At 45.8% G+C, this 21017-nt stretch overlaps 1 protein-coding gene across 1 annotated transcript in view; it reads left to right on the top strand.

Moving 5' to 3' along the window:
* Positions 1 to 17181, top strand: part of LYRM4 (LYR motif containing 4) — a 144701-nt gene extending 127520 nt beyond the window's left edge. The window contains exon 3 of the mRNA XM_059688524.1: positions 16745 to 17181. Within this exon, the coding sequence (XP_059544507.1) occupies positions 16745 to 16813 (69 nt within the window). The 3' untranslated portion in view covers positions 16814 to 17181. The remainder of the gene's footprint in view (positions 1 to 16744) is intronic.
* The last annotated feature ends 3836 nt before the right edge of the window (positions 17182 to 21017 follow it).

Genomic DNA, 21017 nt, shown 5'->3' with positions numbered 1-21017 from the left:
ACATGTTGACAGTAACGAGGCCGTTTCCAGAATTGGGCATTTTGTCACTCGAGTAAAAACAAAATGTCATGAGTAAAGATTAATCTCTTTATAGTGCAATTCTTAACCTTTTTATATTAATGTCAATATTGGAACAATGTATCTTGGATGTTTTCACTATGTATCTTTGCTATGCAACACCGATGTACATGTTTACATCCGGTTTTAGAATTGCATTATTGATCATGGGTAACATGAGTAATAATATTACTCGAGTGATGCCCAACTCTGGCCATTGCGAGAGACAAATATTTGAATTATGCAAGTTTTTGTCGATGTGTGTCACCCAAAATGAGTTCGCGTGTCATAAGTTCGCCATCACTGACCTAGACCAAGTAAATCATAATCGCTTAGAAATGGTTTAAGCATCAGAGTACTCTAATCCAGTGGTTCTCAACCTTCTGGCCCTTTAAATACAGTTCCTCATGTTGTGACCCAACCATAAAATTATTTCCGTTGCTACTTCATAACTGTAATGTTGCTACTGTTATGAATCGTAATGTAAATATCTGATATGCAGGATGGTCTGAGGCAACTCCTGTGAAAGGGAAAGGATCGCTTGACTGCCAAAGGGGTCGCGACCCACAGGTTGAGAACCGCTGCTCTAAGCTCTCCAAGAGATGCTAGTGTACTGTCAACGCTGGGTTTCAAGCCTTCTTCATAGGTGGTGGTTGTAGTGTGATATATTTAATATATTTTTATTGATTTCAGGAGGAAGGAAGAGGGAGAGAGAGATAGAAACATCAATGATAAGAGAATCATTGGTCAGCTGCCTCCTGCATGCCCCCATTGGGGATTGAGCCCACAGCCTGGGCATGTGCCCTGACGGGGAAGCAAACTGTGACTCCTGGTTCATAGGTCAATGCTCAACCACTGAGCCACGCCAGTCGGGCATGGTGTGATATATTTAAATTTGTCCCTGTCTATTCACTTGTTCTAGGGAATAGCTATGTCTTCAGCTTCTATCAGAAATCAGATGCTGTCAGAAATTGGCTGCCCAGAGTTATGCAAAATGGTGTCTTCTTGTAGAAAATAAAATTTTGGAAAAGCTGCAAAGAAAAAGTTCATCTTGCACTGACCTGTGTTGTTGTTTTTTAATATGAGAGAAAAGGGCCTCTTTTCTAACTGCCATCTAGATGTGTCCAACGGTAAAAAAGCCCATGAAATGGTAGCTTCGCAGTGAGTGGCCCTCAGGCTCCCCAGCACATGTGCGTGTGCTTGCACCCTGCCAAAGCAGACTCGGGTTCTCTCCTGGCCACTTTTCCAGAAAACCTAGGGGCAAGAGGCCAAATAACTTCTACTGAGTCCTCAGGGAAGGAAGCGAACTTTCTCTCGTGTTTCTAATTCGGCGATGGCTTGTGCTGCCATTAGTCCTGTGGAATCTCAACAGTGCTTGCCGCTCCTACCTCAGGAAGGAAGTTGCCACTTCCTCAGCAAGATTCCTTCCCATGAGCTCGGATCAGGCCACAGCTGAGGCTGGCTCCAGCTTTGGCAGAGTTGCAAATAGGTTAAATGTAGAGGGGATTTCTAGTTCTCCTCTGCTTCTGCCAACTTCCTTTTCTGGCAAAATCTGAATAAACAAAAACACTGGGCAGGTGGCTTGTTGCTCCCCATGGCGCTTCACAAAGCTAAGTTCTTTATGTGATCCAAGAGGTGGATGGCTTGTGATTTTCTTTCCTCAGCGTTACACAGTTAATACCCTGAACTTTCATTTCTGAAAAGACGTGCGCCTGAAGCAGAACTACAAATTAAACTTGGACATCACATCTCCGTCTTTCTCAGCCTTTGTAGCCCAGCCTAAGTGACCACAGGATCTGCTGTTGGAATGGCATGGGTTTCCATTTAAGATGTTAATTAGAAGGAGCAGCAAACACTTTTCTCAGAGGAAGTGTGCTATAGTAAAAAGGTACATTTTGCTATGACCTAAATTCCCTTCACCAACCACTTTCTAGATTTATCTCCAACCAAGGAGCTGGCCTTGGTACCTCGCTTTCATGCCCTGACCTTTGATGTACTTGTTTAACTCTAATAAAGTAATAAAGCTTAGATGCGGATATATACATATTTTTTTAAGGGTTGTAGGTTTTGGAGCCAGAAGACTTAGAGTGGATTATGTCAGCTCCATAATTCATTTACCAGTTGTGAAATGTAGACAGGTTACTAAATTTCTCTGATTCTATTTATTCATGCATAAGATGGGTGTAAGTATTAAGTATTACATAGAGTAACTTGTAAAAGTTAAGTGAGAAACTAAATAAAGAATGTAGGCCTGGCACATGTCCAGTAAATGTTACTTTCCAAAATACGTATTGCTAACTAGTAAAGCAAGTGATCCTCAAACTTAATCCCAGAGTGGCAGAAATAAGATGCAAAAATGTCTTCTCTCTTCACTATGGGGTATCCTAAAAGCCACAGAGTTGGGTATAACCATGGAAACTTGCTTGGGGTTAAATTAGGCTAAAAGTTAGAATCTGCTAATGAATCTTGATCTGTAGATTAGGAGTCATAACTAGTTGAAGATAAAGGTATAAATCACGGATAAAGTTTTGAAGTCAAGGCATAATAATGATTGCCTCTCAATTATGATTTATATCTTGCTTCCCCCCCCCCCACTCAACAATTATTTTTTAGGTAATTAAATATTTTCTACAATGTAATTTTTAATGATTACATATTGAGTATGCTCTAAACAAAAGCTATGGGCAATTCTATGGCAGCTAATTTAAAAAAAAAAAGTTTAATTAAATTAGCCTGGCTGGTATGGCTCAATGGTTGAGCATCAACCTATAAACCAGGAGGTCATGATTTGATTCCCCCCGGTCAGGGCACATGCCCTGGTTGCAGGCTTGACACCCAGTAGGAGATATACATGCAGGAGGCAGCTGATCAATGATTCTCTCTCATCATTAATGTTTCTCTCTCTCTCTCTCTCTCTCTCTCTCTCTCTCTCTCTCTCTCTCTCTCTCTCTCTCCCTCTCTCTCCCTTCCTCACTGAAATCAATAAAAAGATTTTTTTTAAGTAAATTAACCTGAGAAATGGAAAACTTTTTTATATTTTCTTTGGCCAAGTCCTTGACCAATTTTTTTAATGCTTATTGTTTGTAAATATTTTATGGGCAAGTTATATTTCCTTTAAGATACATCTGTGTGTATTTAGTTTATTGTATTATGCAAATCCTCCATGTCTTTACCTTTTTAAATGTACTGGCTTTATTCAGTTTTGAAACAGAAATATCAAAGTTCCCCACTATAATTTTATTTTTAGCAATTTCTCCTTTCATTTCAAATAGTTCAGGCTTTATATACTTAGCTACTGTCTTACCACTTACAAGTTTATGACTGCTGTATCTTTTTTGTAAATGTTGCTCATTATTCAATTTAGTGCTGTTAGACTCTACTCTGCCTTGTCTAGTGTTAATATAAACTGGTATTTTCCCCAAAAATGTGCCTAGCATATCTTAATTTATCTCTTGATTTTCAGTCTTTATCACTTTTGTTAGAGTTTTGTTTGTTATCTACCTTAGTTAGTCCACTCACATTTCATAGAATGGCCGATAGACTTGGTTTTATTGCTTCCATGTCATTCTATTATTTATTATAGTTTACTTTTTCTTATTCCATTCTTTATTTTTGGTGGTTTTATCACATAGCTCTTCATTCCTTTTTTCCCTCTTTATTAGTTTGGGAACTTTACTTTTCTGTGCCCTTGATGATTGTCTTCTGTAGCCTGGTGCTTACCATTAGAAGCATACTTTGTTTTACTATTATTTGAAAAAGGATGCCTGTTTTTCCGATCAAAACGCTGTATTTCTCTACATGTATAACTTCCATAGCTATGCTCATTGTGTTAGCTGTCCCCCTGAGCCTCTCTAAATGCTCTTATTGTGACTATTTTTGTCCCCCTTTCCCAGCAGCGGTATTTTATAGGAGCCACTTGGGTCAATATTATTCTCTCTGGCTTCTCGATTCCCTTAGGTGCACTGTGATTTTTGTCATCTCACTGCGGTTCAGGTCTGGCTGTTAGAGCGCCCTAAATGGCTGTGATTTCATAAGTGATGAAAGGCTGGGTTCCCTATTCATGGGAGGCTATGGGATAGAAGTGGCAGCAGCTGCCTGTCTTCCTGCTCCCAGGTTCCCTTAGGCAAGCGGTTCTCAACCTGTGGGTGTGACCCTTTTGCAGGTCAAACGACCCTTTCATAGGGGTCGCCTAAGACCATCGGAAAACACATATATAGTGGTTCTCAACCTTCCTAATGCCTCGACCCTTTAATACAGTTCCTCGTGTTGTGGTGACCCCCAACCGTAAAATTATTTTCGTTGCTACTTCATAACTGTAATTTTGCTACTGTTATGAATCGTAATGTAAATATCTGATATGCAGGATGTATTTTCATTGTTACAAATTGAACATAATTAAAGCATAGTGATTAATCACAAAAACAATATGTAATTATATATGTGTTTTCCGATGGTCTTAGGCAACTCCTGTGAAAGGGTCGTTCGACCCCCAAAGGGGTCACACCCACAGGTTGAGAACCGCTGCCTTAGGCAATCTCAGCTTCAGGAACAGGGAGCACCAGCCGGCTCTTTAGCCCCTCCTTGACTAATAAAGCCCACTTAGGAGAAGCCAGTGTCAGCCAGACTCCCAGGGTTCACAGACCTTCGCCAGTCTTCATCCCAGAATCCCCAGTGCTGGTGTACAGACCTTGTTTGGTTCCTAGAAAGCTCCCATGAACTCTCCCCTCAGCACCCCACTCCCCAGCCCAAGACCTTCCTCACTACCAGCTGCTCTGCTTGCCTTGGCAGCTTTGTGCCTCTCAGAGATTCAGAGGGATTGGATTTGCTAGTGGAGGGAAAGCGTAGTATATTCAGCTCTCCCAGTTCCTAGAACCCCTCTCCAGTGTTCTTAATAGAGACATTTCAGATTCACTTAGTTATTGATCTTTAGAGAGAGAGGAAGGGAAAGGGACAGAGAGACAGAAACATTGAAGAGAGAGGAACATGGATCAGTAGCCTCCTGCATATCCGCCACTGGCATTTGAGCCTGCAGCCTGGGCATGTGCCCTGACTAGAAATGGTGATCCCTGATTCCACGCTCAACCACTGAGCAACACCAGCCAGGCTGTCCTAGTCTTAATAAAATGGCTTTAGTATGATTTTATATAAGCAAATAAAAGTGAAGTAAAGGCCCATCTTGCTAGATTGCAGTTGCCCTAACAGAACAGAATGGTCACAGGATCTTTTTAAAATCAGCCATGGCAAAAGTTGGGGGAAGGAAGATGAATTTTCTTGTGCTTTCCCCTTAGCAGTTAAAAATGAGCACTTAAAGAAATAGCCCCTGTCTAGAGGAAAGCTGTTATTTGTACATCACATCTTCCACTGTGTCCGTTTCCTGAGGGTGGGAGTCGGGGTGGAGCTGCAGGGAGCTCCTCCCACCCACCTCCTCCCTGAGGAAGCCAGCGGGGCACCAGAATGGGGCAGTGGAGGGCGGTCCAGGACCAGGCTCCCAGGTAATCTGTCCTGGGCCCCGTAGACCTACTGCTGCAGCCTGCCCTGCTCTCTGGCAGAGCGTCTGCAGCTTGTGATTCAGAGGACTGAGTCTCTCCCGTGTCAGGGAGTGACTTCCTGATTGCTGACTCCCTCAGCAAGGTATGTAGGGACTGCTTAGTTCATCCCTGGGGTGGCACCCACCTGTGGCAAGCCTGTCCTGTCACTGACGTGGTAGAGGACACTGGTGAGCATAGCGGCTGCGGAACAGAACAGGTGTGCTGACGCTGATTTTGGTGCCTCTGTTCGAGGTGTCAGAGCCCCTCCGCAATTGAATCTTTGCTTCCTGGGCATTCCATTGGAAGGTACTCGGGGACAGTGCTAAGGCTGTGTAAGGCTGTGTAAGCCAGGGAGGCGGGCTTGGTAGGAGAGAAAGCTTCCTGCCCTGTCCTTGACCCCTGAGCGCTGAGGAATACTAAGGAGCCGCCACACTGGGCTGGCGCCAAAAGAGAAAGCCCAGCCAAATGTCTCTTCAGACCCTTGTGTTTTCAGGCTCTCACTCTGGCCTCCCTCTCTCCCTCATCCAGAATAACTTCCTAGAGCAAAATGCAGGCCATCCTGTTCAGCAGTCTTTACATCTCCCCTATGAATTGCATGCCTTTTCAGTAATAGCCCAAATTTATTCTCCAAATTCCCTATCCCCCAGGCGATAGCCAGAATGTTTAACCAGCAGTCTGGCATAGGCAGTGACCATTGGGTGTGAAAGCTGGTCAAACCAGAACAGGACAGCAACCACCAAGCCAGACCCCTGCGGGGGAAGGGCAGAGGGGACTCTAAGTGTGAGGTCCCAGCATCCTGGAGGAGGGAGGAGGAGTGACAGAGGGAGGGTCCCTGAGCATCAGTCATTTACCAACCTGTGGAAGTCATCCAGCGTTTTAACAAGTCTGCTACACAGGGCTGAGCATGAGCTTTCCCTATTCCCTGGCCAACAGGGACATTGGTTTTCAGTGGGCTCCTCCCCCAGACAGTTCTGAAAATCCCCATGCATCCGTTCAGGTATACTTAAGTGTCTCCTAGGCCCTGCCAATTTGGTGTCCGGGGACAGATGGTGACTTTCTTAAAGCTTCATGGTTAGGATAGGTCGGGGGTGAGTCATACGAAGCAGAGGTCCTGGCCAGCGACTACCCACACTTCCTGCCCATCACTGCTGATGACTGTTGCTGTCCCAGTTCCCTCCCGCTTTCCACAACCGCTCTTTCAGAGAGAGGGTTCCTGGGATCAGAGCCGCTGGGCTCGTGTGGGTAGGGAGTGTGTGCTGGGTGGAGCTGGTCCCGCATAGCTTCTGAGTGCTCTGCACCAGGTGTCTGGTTCATGGTGTTTTTTTCTCATGGCCGTTTGGTGCTCTTCAACCTGACTTCTGCAGGGGGGAGACAGGAGGGAGCCCACTTAATCAGAGATGTTGGTATGTCAGACCCCAACATTGTCCAAGGTTTACTGTCATCCCCAGAAGGCTCCCAAGCCCTGGGAAAGTAAGGGTGTTGCTGACCATCTGTTCTAATGTCCCTGGTCCCCACAGGGATGGGAGCAGAGGAATCCAAGGCAGCTGTTCAAAAGAAAGATGCTGAACGTGAAACGGGGCTTGAAAAAGGGCAAGTTTAGGGGAATGTGTGGACTGTGTCTTCCTGTTTGTTTTTCTGTTTCGGTTGTTCCCCACCATTTCTTGATGACATCAGCCCATGAAGTGGAGGTAGGCAGCTGCCGCCAGCTGTGGCATTGGCCACAAAGTGTTGAGTGTGTGGTGGTTGGAGAGAGACTTCTGGGCCTAGGAGGTGTGAGCACAGCGGGAGAGGAGATACTCATTGTTTCATCTGAGGCAGCTGCTCATTCCTGATTTTTTAACACCAAAAGCGAAAATTCATCCTGGACAGTTTTTAAAAGAGGCCAGTAAATCAGCATATTGCACAGTCCTAAAGGTAAAAAAAAAAAAAAAATTAGGCTTGCAGCTTCCGGTCTGTACTCTGGAAGCTGCTTTCAGTGTTGAGTGTTGCCCATTCGGTGCTATAACCTTGACTCTGGATCTGCTGTGTTCATTGCTCTGGAAATGGTGAATCTGTGGTGGTGACAGACACCTAAAATGATGCTGTCCCCAAACCTGGAAGCCCACAAAGTCAAGAACATGTCAGATCAGCACTAGCCGGTTTGGCTCAGTGGATAGAGCATCAGCCTGTGGACTGAATGGTCCCAGGTTCGATTCCAGTCAAGGGCACATGCCCGGGTTGCAGGCTTGATCCCCAGTAGATGGTGTGCAGGAGGCAGCCGATCAATGATTCTTTCTTATCACTGATGTTTTCTCTCTCTCCCTCTCCCTTCCTCTCTGAAATTAACACACACACACACACACACACACACACACACACACACAAAAAAAAAAAAACATGTCAGATCAAACAAGGTAGTGTGGGTGACTGCTCCGTACTAACCACATGCACTGCTGTCATTCATCATCTAACAAGGGAGACAAAGCAAAACCAAATGGCATATAGTCATTCCGCAAGTCTCCTGAAGCGAAGGTGTCCTGGAAGGGGAAAAATAGCACAAAGCAGCCTGATCTTCTCAGAAAGTTTGTCAGCACTATTCCCCGGGCAGGTGATAAATATATGGCCGACATTAGCTGGTCCAGCAGCCCCCAGTAATAGCAATCCCTGGTAACTAATGATAGCCATGCGGGTCTGACCTGCTGCTGTGGTTTTGGTGACCTGCAGTCCTGAGCTCGGTGCAAAAGCTTGACATTTGGTGGCACATCTGGCACTTTGCCTGGGCTCTTGTTCCCACCACCCTGGAGAAGAGCCAGGTGTCATTCTGATGTAATGTTTGGGTCCTGAGTTCTGCCCAGTTCCAAGAAGGGCTTGGTGACCGAGTGCAGTGTTGCAGACATCCAGTGCGATGTGTGGTGTGTCTGGGCTCCTGCCTCTCAGAGCCTTAGTTATACAATGCTTCACAACCCACCCCGGGGACTCACGGCCAGCTCTGCACCCAGCCCTCGGGACGGGGAGGGAGAATGTGTGAGTGCCGTGGGAGGACAGCCGGCACCTGTCTGCTGTTGTGTAACTGTCCGCCTTCCCTGAGCAGTGGTCTGGACCGGCAGGTAGCGATCACTCACCATGCCCAGCACCTCTAAGGAACAGGTGCAGAGGGTAGGAAGACGGGATCCTTGGCCTTCATTAACAGTGAGGCATCTTAGAGGGACATTATAAGGTATGAAGGCACCTCCCTCCCCACTCTGGTCTTGTAGCTGCACCCAAAGAACACCTGGTGGGTAAATATTTACCTTGGTTGTGTTGTTTTGTTTTAATATTCACCCACTGCAAAAGAAAAAATACTGACAATAATTGTAAAATAATAATGATGAAGGTTCAGCCTGAACCTCTTGGATTAAATGCTCTTTCTCACTGAGGGCGCAATCAGGAGCAAGGGACAGCATGGCCCACCCTCACCTCGCTGATGAGAACTCCTGGGGTCTGGACAGCTGGCCCTGGGGTCCTGGGCCAGTGCTTGTTCGGAACCACCCCCTACATGTGTATCTCTTCACAAAGGAAGTCTGCTTGTAGAATGGGAACCCCTGCCGGCTGCCCACGACTTCAGGCTCATGTGAAGCCACAGTTCTCTGGGACCCATTAAAATGCTTTGATTTCCTTCACTCCAATGGCCTGGAATATGAAAGAAAGAGGCCATCACGTGGTGGGCTTTTTTTTTTTTTTTAATTGAACATCTTTTCATGCAGAAAACAGAAAACAACGGAATGGCCTAGAAATCTGACAACAGTGGAGAAGCGTTAGGGCAACCACATAATTTATTCTTCAAACCAGGACCCTTGAGAGAGAAGGCTTTGTTAATAATGACGCTGGACAAGAATGGACACCGGTGTGTGGTACATACATATGCATCTGCCTCCTCTCGTCTCTGCTAGCAATGATGAAACACATTGATTATTAACTTCAGGTGGGATTTGGGGAGAGGTGGGAGTTGCTCATCACTCTGCCCTAATGTCACAGAGGAATGAACGGTCAGCTCCTCACCAGCACCCCCACGTTGGGAACATCCAGTGTCTCACACTCAAGGCTTGCAGAGTTGAGCAGAGATGGGGTGTGTGAGGGGAGAGGAAGCTGCCATCCCTGCCACCCCTGGGTTCTCTGGCCTTCTTCCTCTCCATGCACATTTAGTTGTTGACAGAATTTTCAGAGATCTAGTTTGCACACTAGGCATTCTTCTATGGCATAAAATAATGTCAAAATTAAAAGTAGTAAGATCATTCTATGTAAGCATCTTTTAAATCAACTTAGGCTACTGGATTCAAGGAAGAAAAAAGGCATGCACATTGAGAGCTACTTTTAGAGGAAGATCTTATAAGTTTAGTTTTTATAAAATCTGTTATTGCTAAATGGGGGGGGGTGTATATAATTTCATGTGTCCCTATTTCAGTTTGCTTCTTTAAACATTACTAGGCACATAAAGTATGATAAAACTGGTCTACTTGGAAAATGTTTGTCATAGTAGGTGACCTGACTGTGGCAAGGCTGTAACGGCAACTCCACCCAAGGGTCTCGCCAGAGAGAAGTGCGGTGTGGATTGCAGATGGCATGGAAAGCTGTCGACGTGGTTATGGGTCAGAAAAGAAGTCTGCTTACCTCCCATGCAACAGGCAGAACATGTGGCCTGACAGGTCACTGAAAGCTGAAATCCTACCATCAAAGATTCATTATATTGGTGGCTCACAGGATTAGGGGTTCTTCAAAGCCCCTATCAAGTATAGTTGTCTTAGGAAAGTTTAACACCTTAAAAACCAGCCTTTTCATGCCCAGCCAGTGTGGCTCAGTGGTTGAGTGTCCACCTAAGAACCAAGAGGTCATGGTTTGATTCCCAGTCAGGGCACATGCCAGGTTGTGGGCTCGATCCCCAGTATGAGGTGCATAGGAGGCAGCCGATCAATGATTCTCTCTCAACATTGATGTTTCTGTCTCTCCTGTCCCTTCCTCTCTGAAATCAATAAAAACATATTTTTTTTAAAAATCTGCCTCTTCAGCCAGCTGTAAGGAGGCACTCAAAGCTGGATAAATAAAGTGCATCTTATGGAAAGGCCAGGGTTACTCAACAGCTTGTGGTAGCATTTCCACACTAACGTGAGCATAAATACATTATGGAGCAGAACACGTCAGCTACACAGAGATCCGTAGGAGACTTTACAGGTGCTCCAGTTCCTGAAGCATCTTCAAGCTGAGCCTCACACCCCTGTGTGTTAACTACTTCTGTACCTGGAGGTCTGGCTTCTAACTCTCCTATTCCATTCATTTCTCTTCCCTTGAGGTAGTGCCACACTGTTTTAATTGTATCTCAAAAATGCTTTAATACTTTCCTTTTCAAAGTGGCTTTGTATTCATTCAAATAAACATTAAAGTCATTTTCTCAATAAGTCCCACTGGGATTTTTATTATCATGTGTTAAACATCAATTAATTTGGCAAAAGATTTGACATTTTTTATGATTTAGTCTCTCCATGAACATTGCATTTTCTGATTTCATTGAAACTTTTTTTATTCTTCCTCACCTAAGGATTTTTTTCCCATTGATTTTTAGAGAGAATGGAAGGGCGGGGGGGAGGCAGAGAGAAAGAAACATCGATGTGAGAGAGACACATCGATTGGTTGTCTCCCGCACGTGCCCTAACTGGGGCCGGGGATCGAGCCTGCAACTGAGGTATGTGCCCTTGACCGGAATCGAACCCATGACTCTTCAGTCCGAGGGCCGACACTCTAACCATTAAGCCAAACCTGCCAGGGCCATTCAAACTTACTTTATATTTCTAAGTTTTATCTTTTTTTTTTCTAAACATCATACACATTTCTTATTAAGGTTATGTCTAGGTGTGTTTTTGTTGTGACTGTCTTGTCTCATATTTTCAGTGTGATCCACTGAGACAGTGGGCTCTTATTTGTGACACGGAAGGGCAAGTCCATCTGAGAAATTATACTCTTTCCAAATATGTAGAGTAAACACCAAAGATGGAGTTTGCATGTAAAAGCCTGTAGATTGATGAGGATAATGGTATCTTCCTGTAAAGTTGTTGTGAGATTAAAAGAATTAAATGCTTTTAATTGATTTAATTAAATGCTTAGAACAGTGTCTGGCATACAATTTAAGGGTTACTGTTACTTTCATCATCATTATCATTATTTTTTAGTAGTAATAGTCTATATATATAAAAGCCTAAGCGACCAAACGACCAGTCAACCGGTCACTATGATGCACACTGACCACCAGGGGGCAGATGCTCAATGCAGGAGCTGCCCCCTGGTGGTCAGTGGGCTCCCACAGATGGAGCACTGTTCAGCCAGAAGCCTGGCTCACGGTCACCAGCTGTGGCAGCAGGAGCCTCTCCCGCCTCCACGGCAGCACTACCGAGCAGCAGTGGCACAGCAGGGCTGGGATGAGTGGGAGCGGTGTGGCACCCAGCCTGGCTCAGGCTCCTCCCTAGCCACCTGCTGCTTCGCACACTGCTATATCCCCTGAGGGGTCCCAGATTGCTAGAGGGTGCAGGCCAGGCTGAGGGACCCCACCCGTGCATGAATCCGTGCACCGGGCTTCTAGTATAATTATAGCAATGCCAGATTTGGCACTGCCCCCATCAGATGAGGAATCATCCCTGCTGGGTGGTTTCCCCACCCTCAGAAAGGTAAGAGAGCAGGAGCACTCTATCCCTTAGCACTTCCCAAGCAAAGCCAGGTGTTCACATCTCCCCATAACTTTCAATATATAGGACACCTCCTCACACAAGACTCTGCTGGGCCCTTCCTGGACAGGAAGCTGTGCCCCTCAGAGCAGAGCCTCAGAAAGAACAGACTCAAGTCCAGATCAGGAAGCTCAAGTTCAAAACCAGGTAATGGTCTCAGACACTCCCCACACCCTTTCTCCAAGTGTGGGTGGGTTTAATAGTTACAAAATCATAGACTCTTACAGCGGAGGGTGATGAGCCTCGGAGATCCTGTGGTATTCAGGCTGACAGTAGATGGGCCATGCACATAAGTAACATTTAATGAGCCCTTACTACATGCGTGGTCCTAGTCTTATGTAATACTCCCAACAGCATAAAGATATTTAATGTATTTAGACCCTAGGACATATGTGGGACAATTGTTATGTTTTCTTCAAGTCCAATATCTCATTTGATTCTCATAACAACCCAGTGAAATAGGCAGGAAGTAGCAGAGTCCCCACTTCAGAGCCCCCCTGCCCCAACCCCTGGCAATTGAGCCCAGCTCCTAAATTTAATCAGATTGAGGTGTGTTGCTAGGAGGCAGCTCTGTGCTTCAGATGCGTAAGCAGTGAAGACCTGAAACATTGTAGGAAATATTATTTTTTTGGACCCTCCTCCTTCCCCCAGCGGGCTGTTTGTCTAATGAGTCTCAGAGCTCGTAAGCGTTTCTAGGCCATCCAGCCATCCATCTACTTGCAGTTGGGTAATCTGTGTATTTTCCTTGGACTCTAATGCCAGCTCCTAAAGCTTATGGAAGTGTGATCAGCTTTAATGACCAGTTTATGCATGGCAATACTCTGGTGCGAGCCAATATGGGATTCTGGAGGGACTATACTAGTAAATTAAAGCTGCTAATTGCACTTCCTCACTGCCATTGGCCAACCAGCTGCTTTCACCTGCAGCTCAGAAGTGACATGTTCTGTCATTAGCACTGTGGCATCCATCCCCAGCTGGCCCCCTGATGTGTGCTGGCACATTTTATAGCCCAAATAAATGCGACAGAACTGCTACACAAACGTTTAGGCCTCATTACTCCTCATCTTTTTCGGTCTCATTGAGGTAACATTTTGATATTTCCTGCCCTTTGTGAACTGAATATTTTTCCCTTGCCTCTTCTGTAATCGCTCTAGGCTAACCCCTTAACAGTGGTTCTCAACCTTCCTAATGCCGCGACCCTTAAATACAGTTCCTCATGTTGTGGTGACCCCCAGTTTCATTGTTATAAATTGAACATAATTAAAGCATAGTGATTAATCACAAAACAATATGTAATTATATAAGTGTTTTCCAATGGTCTTAGGCGACCCCTGTGAAAGGGTCGTTCAACGCCCAAAGGGGTCGCGACCCACAGGTTGAGAACCGCTGCCTTATAACCTTGGATTATAACTTTCAACCTTCTTCTGCTGGGCCTAATTTAAGTCATTTGATTTAGCTTACCATGGGTGAACATTATTGTTACAGTAACTATGTCCTGTCACTATGTTTATTGCCTTGCCTTTATCGTTTCCATGTTTCCACTAGGAGCTCACCACCAAGCTCTTCATGATCACGTATGACCTAGGACAGTGATGGCGAACCTTTTGAGCTCGGCGTGTCAGTATTTTGAAAAACCCTAACTTAACTCTGGTGCCGTGTCACATATAGAAATTTTTTGATATTTGCAACCATAGTAAAACAAAGACTTATATTTTTGATATTTATTTTATATATTTAAATGCCATTTAACAAAGAAAAATCCACCAAAAAAAATGAGTTCGCATGTCACCTCTGACACGCGTGTCACAGGTTCGCCATCACTGACCTAGGATCTAGAACTAGATGCCTGGCACAGTCCTAAACTATGCTGTGGGGCAACTCAGTCTCTCCTACTGCCCGTCATCACTGGTGCCCGTGCAGAGGAACTGAGACAGGCACACAGATGGTGACAATACAAGGCCAAACCAGTGTCGAATGGGTGATGTGTAGTAAGTGTTTTCAGGAGACAGAGGGGACCCAGAGAAGCTTCAACCACTGGCCCAAAGGGTGGTGGGCTTTTGCTCAATGGATACTGAGTGCGTCTTCCCTGGTACAGTAGCTCCTGGTGGAGCAAAGACACTGAAGATACAAGACCCATGGCAGTCAGTGAAAAGTTAGTGCACAGAGGGCGGGCGGCCACCAGAGGACCAGCTATACTATCAGACCACAGAGCCGGGGGAGGTGAAAAGATATTAATCTGTACGCCCTCTTAACATCATTAACATTAAGATCTGAATTCATTCTCCTCCCACCCACCCCCCACCAGCCATAAAAGTGTCATATCTGAATGGAACTTAAAAAAATCTACTTCTGCCAAACTAGACTATAAATTTGAAGGGTTGTTTTTATTTAAAGTTCCTTAAAAGTTGAGCTTGGATCACCCCTCATCTTCATTCTGCAACTTTCTTTGGAGCCTTTCATGTGGAGCTGATTGGGACGAGGTCACCATATCACAGCTGCATTTCCTGCAAGAGAGCACTTATCCCCCAAAGGCTCCATCCTTTCCTGTTGGACTCTGAGAAACAAATACTATGTTAAAACTATGTTAGTGGGGCCCTAGTTTGGCTCAGTGGATAGAGTGTGGGCCCATGGACTGAAGGGTCCCGGGTTTGATTCCAGTCAAGGACGTGTACCTCTGTTGCAAGCTCAATCCCCGGCCCTGGTGTGGGAAACAACCAATTGATGTGTCTCTCTCACATCTGTGTTTCTTTCTCTCTGCCTCTCCCCCTCCCTTCCAGTCTTTCTAAAAATCAATTAAAAAGTCTTCAAAGTTAACTAGTAAAAGCAAGTTATGATTTCAAATTAAAATATTGTGTGTTTGTATACATACGCACACATGCACACACACATTTTAAAAGAGAGATGGATGTTGGGCAGACCCAGATTGCATGTGTGGTTACCTCACATTTTAATCAGTATGCTATGGTACCCCTTCATCAGGGTGTGTGATTACTACAGCTGTGTTACGGCGACATGGGTCTGGGGACTGTAGCGGAGCAGCATTTTGGAGAAGGCGCTGTTCAGCTTCAAATCTTCGTTCCTCTGTGGATTGACTTCTCTGAGCCTTCCCTCCTCACCAAAAAAATGCGGGTAGTGATTCTTACCATATCTATGCCCGTCGTTCTTGATCTTACTATTGATGAGTCCCCATTTTGTATGTCACCCAAGTAATTCTCTGGCCCGCTCCCCTCTATACTCTATCACCTCCTTAGTTCAAGCCAGATTATCTCTCATCTGCACTCTTGCTGGGCTCTTGCCTTCACACTGAGATAAAATGATTTTGAACCACAAATCTAAGTCCATCTTCTGTTTTAACATTTAAAAATTTTCCTCAGAATGAGTCGGCATCCATGGCCTGGCCCTAGCCTACCTTTTACTCTCTCCTCTACCTCACCCCATCCACACTCACTGCCAGTGCTGTCTTTGACATTCTCCATAAGCCAAAATGCATCAGGTGCCTCACACCAGCTGCTCTGTGGGGGCCATGCCCTCTGTCTGGAATGTGCTCCCTGCCCTCCTCTGGCTCCCACTGTACTCCTGAGCCCTTGCTTAGGATCCATCTCCTCAGGGAAGTCTCCCTAACTCCCTCAGGCTGAGTCCCAGCTCCTACTCCCACATTCCTCTAGTCCTGCGTGCTGCCCTCTGCCAGCACCCACGAGCTCATAGGGCCGCTATCTCCGTCCTCGTCTGCCTCTGCTCCTAAATGCAGAGCTTCTGAGGGAGGAATCACGTCTTCACATTAACCGAAGTGCTGTGTCCAGTATGGTAGGTGTTCATTGCCTGTCTACCCAAAGATCAGGGGCTGTGGCTGCCCTCCCAGGCCTCCTAGAGGGTTTGATGGCTCTTTCACCCAACACGTTTATTTGTTGCTGCTGTAGGCGACCAGCCTTTCACTTACAAGAAAGAACCCTGCCCTGTCTCTATCTGCACTGCACAGCCATGAGCTCGCCAGTACATCCGGCTTGGCTCCAGTATGCAGGGAATGCACAGAGGCAAGTCTGGTGACTGCCCTTTGCCCCACAGTGTGGTGGTCAGCAGAGAAGGGCCCTGTGAAGGCAGACATTTGCATTTAAATGTTAGAAATACTCTTTCTGCCCTAACTGGTTCGGCTCAGTGGGTAGAGCGTCGCCTGTGGACTGAAGGGTCCCGGGTTCGATTCCGGTCAAGGGCATGTACCTGGGTTGCGGGCACGTCCCCAGTAGGGGGTGTGCAGGAGGCAGCTGATGGATGTTTCTCTCTGATCCATGTTTCTAACTCTCTATCCCTTTCCCTTCCTCTATGTAAAAAATCAATAAAATATATTTAAAAAAAAAAGAAAAGAAAAGAAATACTCTTTCTGACCCTTCACAGCTATGGAGTCCCCTGGTTCCTGACCTGTCTGTTCTTTGCCTTCAGGTCCACATTGGCCAGCTGTATTCGGCTGACAAGCTTATCATTGAGAATCAGGAGAAGCCCAAGACCTAAAGACCAGCGCCATCAGCACCCGTGGACCACCTCCAGCACCCACTCTGCTTGCGATTGGGACTCCCAATGGACCACGAGTGGCTTCTTGCATCAGCTTAAAATAATAACCTCTTGCTCAGCCTGCCCTGTAGGAACTGATACAGTAAATTGAGTGAGGTTTCCATTCTCCTGCAACCTTAGTGGAAAGGGTGGCTGTCTCTCCTTGGTTCAGTGTTAGAATGAAGAGCTGGTGCTCACTTAGAATAATGCTGTGTGTTACTGTGTCTCCTCTCTACCCCACCCCTCTTTAGTAGCTCATCGCCACTTGTACAGAGCATCTCCAGACTTTGTTTCTTAGTCCTCAACAATAAACAGGATTGTCTCCCTAAGCCTGCTACCCAGATACACTCATCCTGATTAATGCACTTGCGTTTCCTGCTGCTGCGGGTCCTGCACAGGGCGGTGGGGGTGCCAGGAGGGAGGCTCCAACCCTCAGCTGAGCCCTCCCTTTGTGGAAGCAAGCCCAGGCACCAGGAGAGATTTGGGGGACAGCAGGGAGGAGAGCAGGGCCTGGGGGCAGAAGGTGCACCCTGCGATTGATCCCTAGGCCCAACACAACCACAAGGATGGCAGGCAGGTGGATACACACCTAGAGACAAGGCACTCCACCCCTGGCAGCTCGGCAGTCTGAGGATCAGCACCGCCTGGGAGCAGAAGCTCAAGCCACACCCCAAACCTTCTGAATCAGAGTGGTCAGTCTAACACTGGAGGTAACTGCACGGCCTCTGAAGTTCAAGGAGTGCTGCTGTCAGCACTGCTTCCAAAGCCGCCCCCAGCTCACCGCTGAGTCTGAACCTCCTGGAGATTTGGAGCGTTTTTGAAATTTCTGAGTGCTTCCCTCCCCTTGGATTCTACTTAGTAAAAGGTGAAACACAATAATTTATATGTACATTTTTTAAGCTCTCCTAGTGTTTTTAATGTTTAGCCACCCCAAGAAACTCTGCTCTTTATGTTACGAGTTTAAAAAATTGTTTGGATTTATCCTTGGAAGTACATCACTTCAAAACATGGGCAGAGGTATTAAATAACGTACTTGACTTGTGGAGATTTTATGAGGGACCAGGCCCTGAGTGATATTTTGTTTCCTTTTGTAAACAGTACTAAGTGAATTCATTATTTATGTGTCTAGGTTTGGGACAGGCTTATATATTTACAGGTTCTGCAATAGCTGTGACAGTGTCACCAACATGCCACAGAACTGTCCCCCAGCCCCCCATCATTTTAATTCACGTGAATCGAGCACAAACAGTCTGTGGCCCCATCCTCATACACGTGGTAAAGATCAGGTCTGCCCCTCTCACCCATGGATTGTAGATATAATAGTGCATTGTATTTGGCATTACAGCCTGTGACTTCAGAATGCTTTTGCCCGTGGATAAAGTCTCAAGGCTGCAGTGTGAGAATAAACAGTCATCAGACGCCCAGTTTTGGGAATGCAGGAAGTCTTCTCTCCCTTCCCACTGATTGCAGTGGATTAGCGTCCCCCAGCCCCGCGTGTGTGGCTCTGGGTCACTTTCCACTCTGTGTTAGTACAGTGCATGCCCATTCAGCAACAACTACATCGAACAGCTGTGCTAGCTAACAGATATCACCTCTGATTTATACTGAAATTAAAACAGCTGCTACTTAGAAACCCCTGAGTCCACATATGAACCTCTTCTCTACAAGCCTCACATTTCTAGCAGGCTAACGACTCCATAGGAGACTTCTCCACATTTTAGTCACAGAGACAGTAGTAGACCCAGCAAACTTGACTTTTTCTGAAGGCCTTTAACAGAAGGTTGATTTTATGTTCATTAAAGCACACGAATGGGCTTGAACATGCCCAAAACCTTAATAAGCAGAGCTAATTTTTGTGACTCAGATAATATTAACTGCATTTAGAATCTGTGGAAAGACATGAATGGGAATTCAGTGGCATAAAAGCCACAAACAAAGGTATTGATCTTCCCTCAAATTTCAGGTGCAGGTAGAGCAGGCAGAGCCTTGTACTGAGTATTTCCCAATTCAGAGGACCCCAGGTTGGCTGTAAAGCTTTGAATAAAGTGGCAGTCCCATGAGGACCGTCCCTTGTGTTCTTATAGCAAAGCATCCCACTTGCTTGAGTGGGCCCCCACTGAGGACTCAGGCAAGGGGATTGGTGGTCAACCTTACAGCACTCTGGTATGTGTGACTGTTCTGAAGGTGGGATTTAGGCTGCAGTCTAGAGATGACTTTCCAGTGTCAACATTTAGCACATAAGAAATACCACTATAGGTTAACTTCTGAGACAGAATCCACTGGTGATGCATGGCATTTCCTAGACCTTAGAGATAGCATTTAGTCTGGCTATAATGCTTTGATACCAAGGAAATCTTAGATGGCCAAGTGCATGCCTGTTCTGGTGGCGATTGCCCTCTGGATTGTGGAACTGAAAGATCACCATGGAATTGACAGAGCTTGTGTTACATCTCTCTGCCCTGCCACCAACCAGCATTCACCTGTAGTTCTCTTCACCCATAGTCTCACTCAACATCTGGAGTCCCTGAGTACAACCAAAAGTGCAGCCTGCACTCCCAAGAGCAAGGGGGCAGACTGGGATGAAGTCTGAAGGATGACAAAATGTCAGAGATGACACATTAGACTTCACCTAGGTTAACCCCAAAGTCTGCATTTGTGAAAACTAAGATCCTAAGCATCTCCAGAGAATTTGCAAATCCAGGCTTTTTCCCCTGTGCCCCCTTCACTCATCTTTTCATTCAGTTTTGACCGAGATCCAGCTTGTGCCAGGGGGAGGCTGGTGAGCAATACGCAGCCTCTGCCTTCACGGAGTATGTGGTCTAGCCAGGGAATTAAATGAGAAAATGACAAGCCTAAGAAGTGTTACAAAGGGTGAAATTACAGGAGCTGGTGGTGGGGCTCAAGGAAGGCCATCTTGAGGAAGGAATATTTAAGTTTAAGATTAAATGATGAAGCCCAGCCAGTGTGGCTCAATTGTTGAGTGTCAACCCATGAACCCAAGAGTTGGTGGTTTAATGCACAGGAGGTCACGATTTGATTCCTGGTCAGGGCACATATCCGGGTTGTGGGCTCCATCCCCAGTAGGGAGTGTACAGGAGACAGCTAATCAATGATTCTCTCTCATCGTTGATGTTTCCATCTTTCCCTCTCCCTTTCTCTCTGAAATCAATAAAAGTATTTATAATAAATAAATAAATAATTTAAAAGGCGAAATGATGAGGAATTGGTTGGCAAAGCATAGAGAGAGGGGCTCTCTAGGCAGGAGGAATAGCATATGCAAGGCCCTAAATCAGGAGGGAAGCGCAATGCAAGGAACTAAAGGAAGCCCAGATGACCAGCAGGCAAGGATGGGTAGAGAGGCAGGGACCACACTGTAGAAAGTCCTGGGAGCTTTGGCCTAAGGACTGTGAGAAGCTATTGAAGTTTTTAAGCAGGAGGGCTGTATTTTAAGAGGTCACATCACTGTAGGGGGACAGACTGAGAAGGATGCAGGGAGACCAGCTGTTGGGGGGAGGTGGTTGGATTGAAACACTAGAATCCAGGCAAGAAAGAGATGGTACTGACTTCACCTAGGATGGCTCACAGTTGGAGAGGAAACATCACCCGAGAAGAACTTGCTTTGGCTGGGCTACTCTTCCAAAGCGGGTTAGAGGCCTGGAGCAGAGACGGCCCCACTGAGCCTGACTACATGAGCCAGCTCCCAGCTGACCTGCAGCTGAGCCTCCCAGCCACGTATGGCTGACATGAGGCAACTTCAGTCGACCCTTAGACATGTTCAATAAATTATTGTTTAAGACACTGAGGTTTAAGGCAGTTTCTTATAAAGCAATGGGTGCACACTTAGAACAAAACAGGATTTTTAAAAAAAAGAAGGAGGGAATAAAGTGAACAGGGCTTGGATGTAAATTGTGCAGTGGGTGTGAAGGGAACCCAGGTGAAGGGCCTGGGTAACAGCAGATATCAGGCCACCAGCTGAGACAGCAGGGGGAGGCACTGCCTATAGCTTTCTCATGCCAGGTTCAACAACTTCAAGTGTCTACAAATTTATCTGTTACGTCCAAAGGTTGAAAATATAATTTCTTTTTATTTATTTATTTTTTAAATCCACTGGAATAAAGCAATCTTTTTTTTTTTTAATATATTTTATTGATTTTTTACAGAGAGG

This window comes from Myotis daubentonii, chromosome 3 (assembly GCF_963259705.1).
Source record: "Myotis daubentonii chromosome 3, mMyoDau2.1, whole genome shotgun sequence".
Classification (NCBI taxonomy): domain Eukaryota; kingdom Metazoa; phylum Chordata; class Mammalia; order Chiroptera; family Vespertilionidae; genus Myotis; species Myotis daubentonii.
Note: the sequence above shows the minus strand (reverse complement) of the source record. Positions and strands in the feature narration are given on the sequence as shown.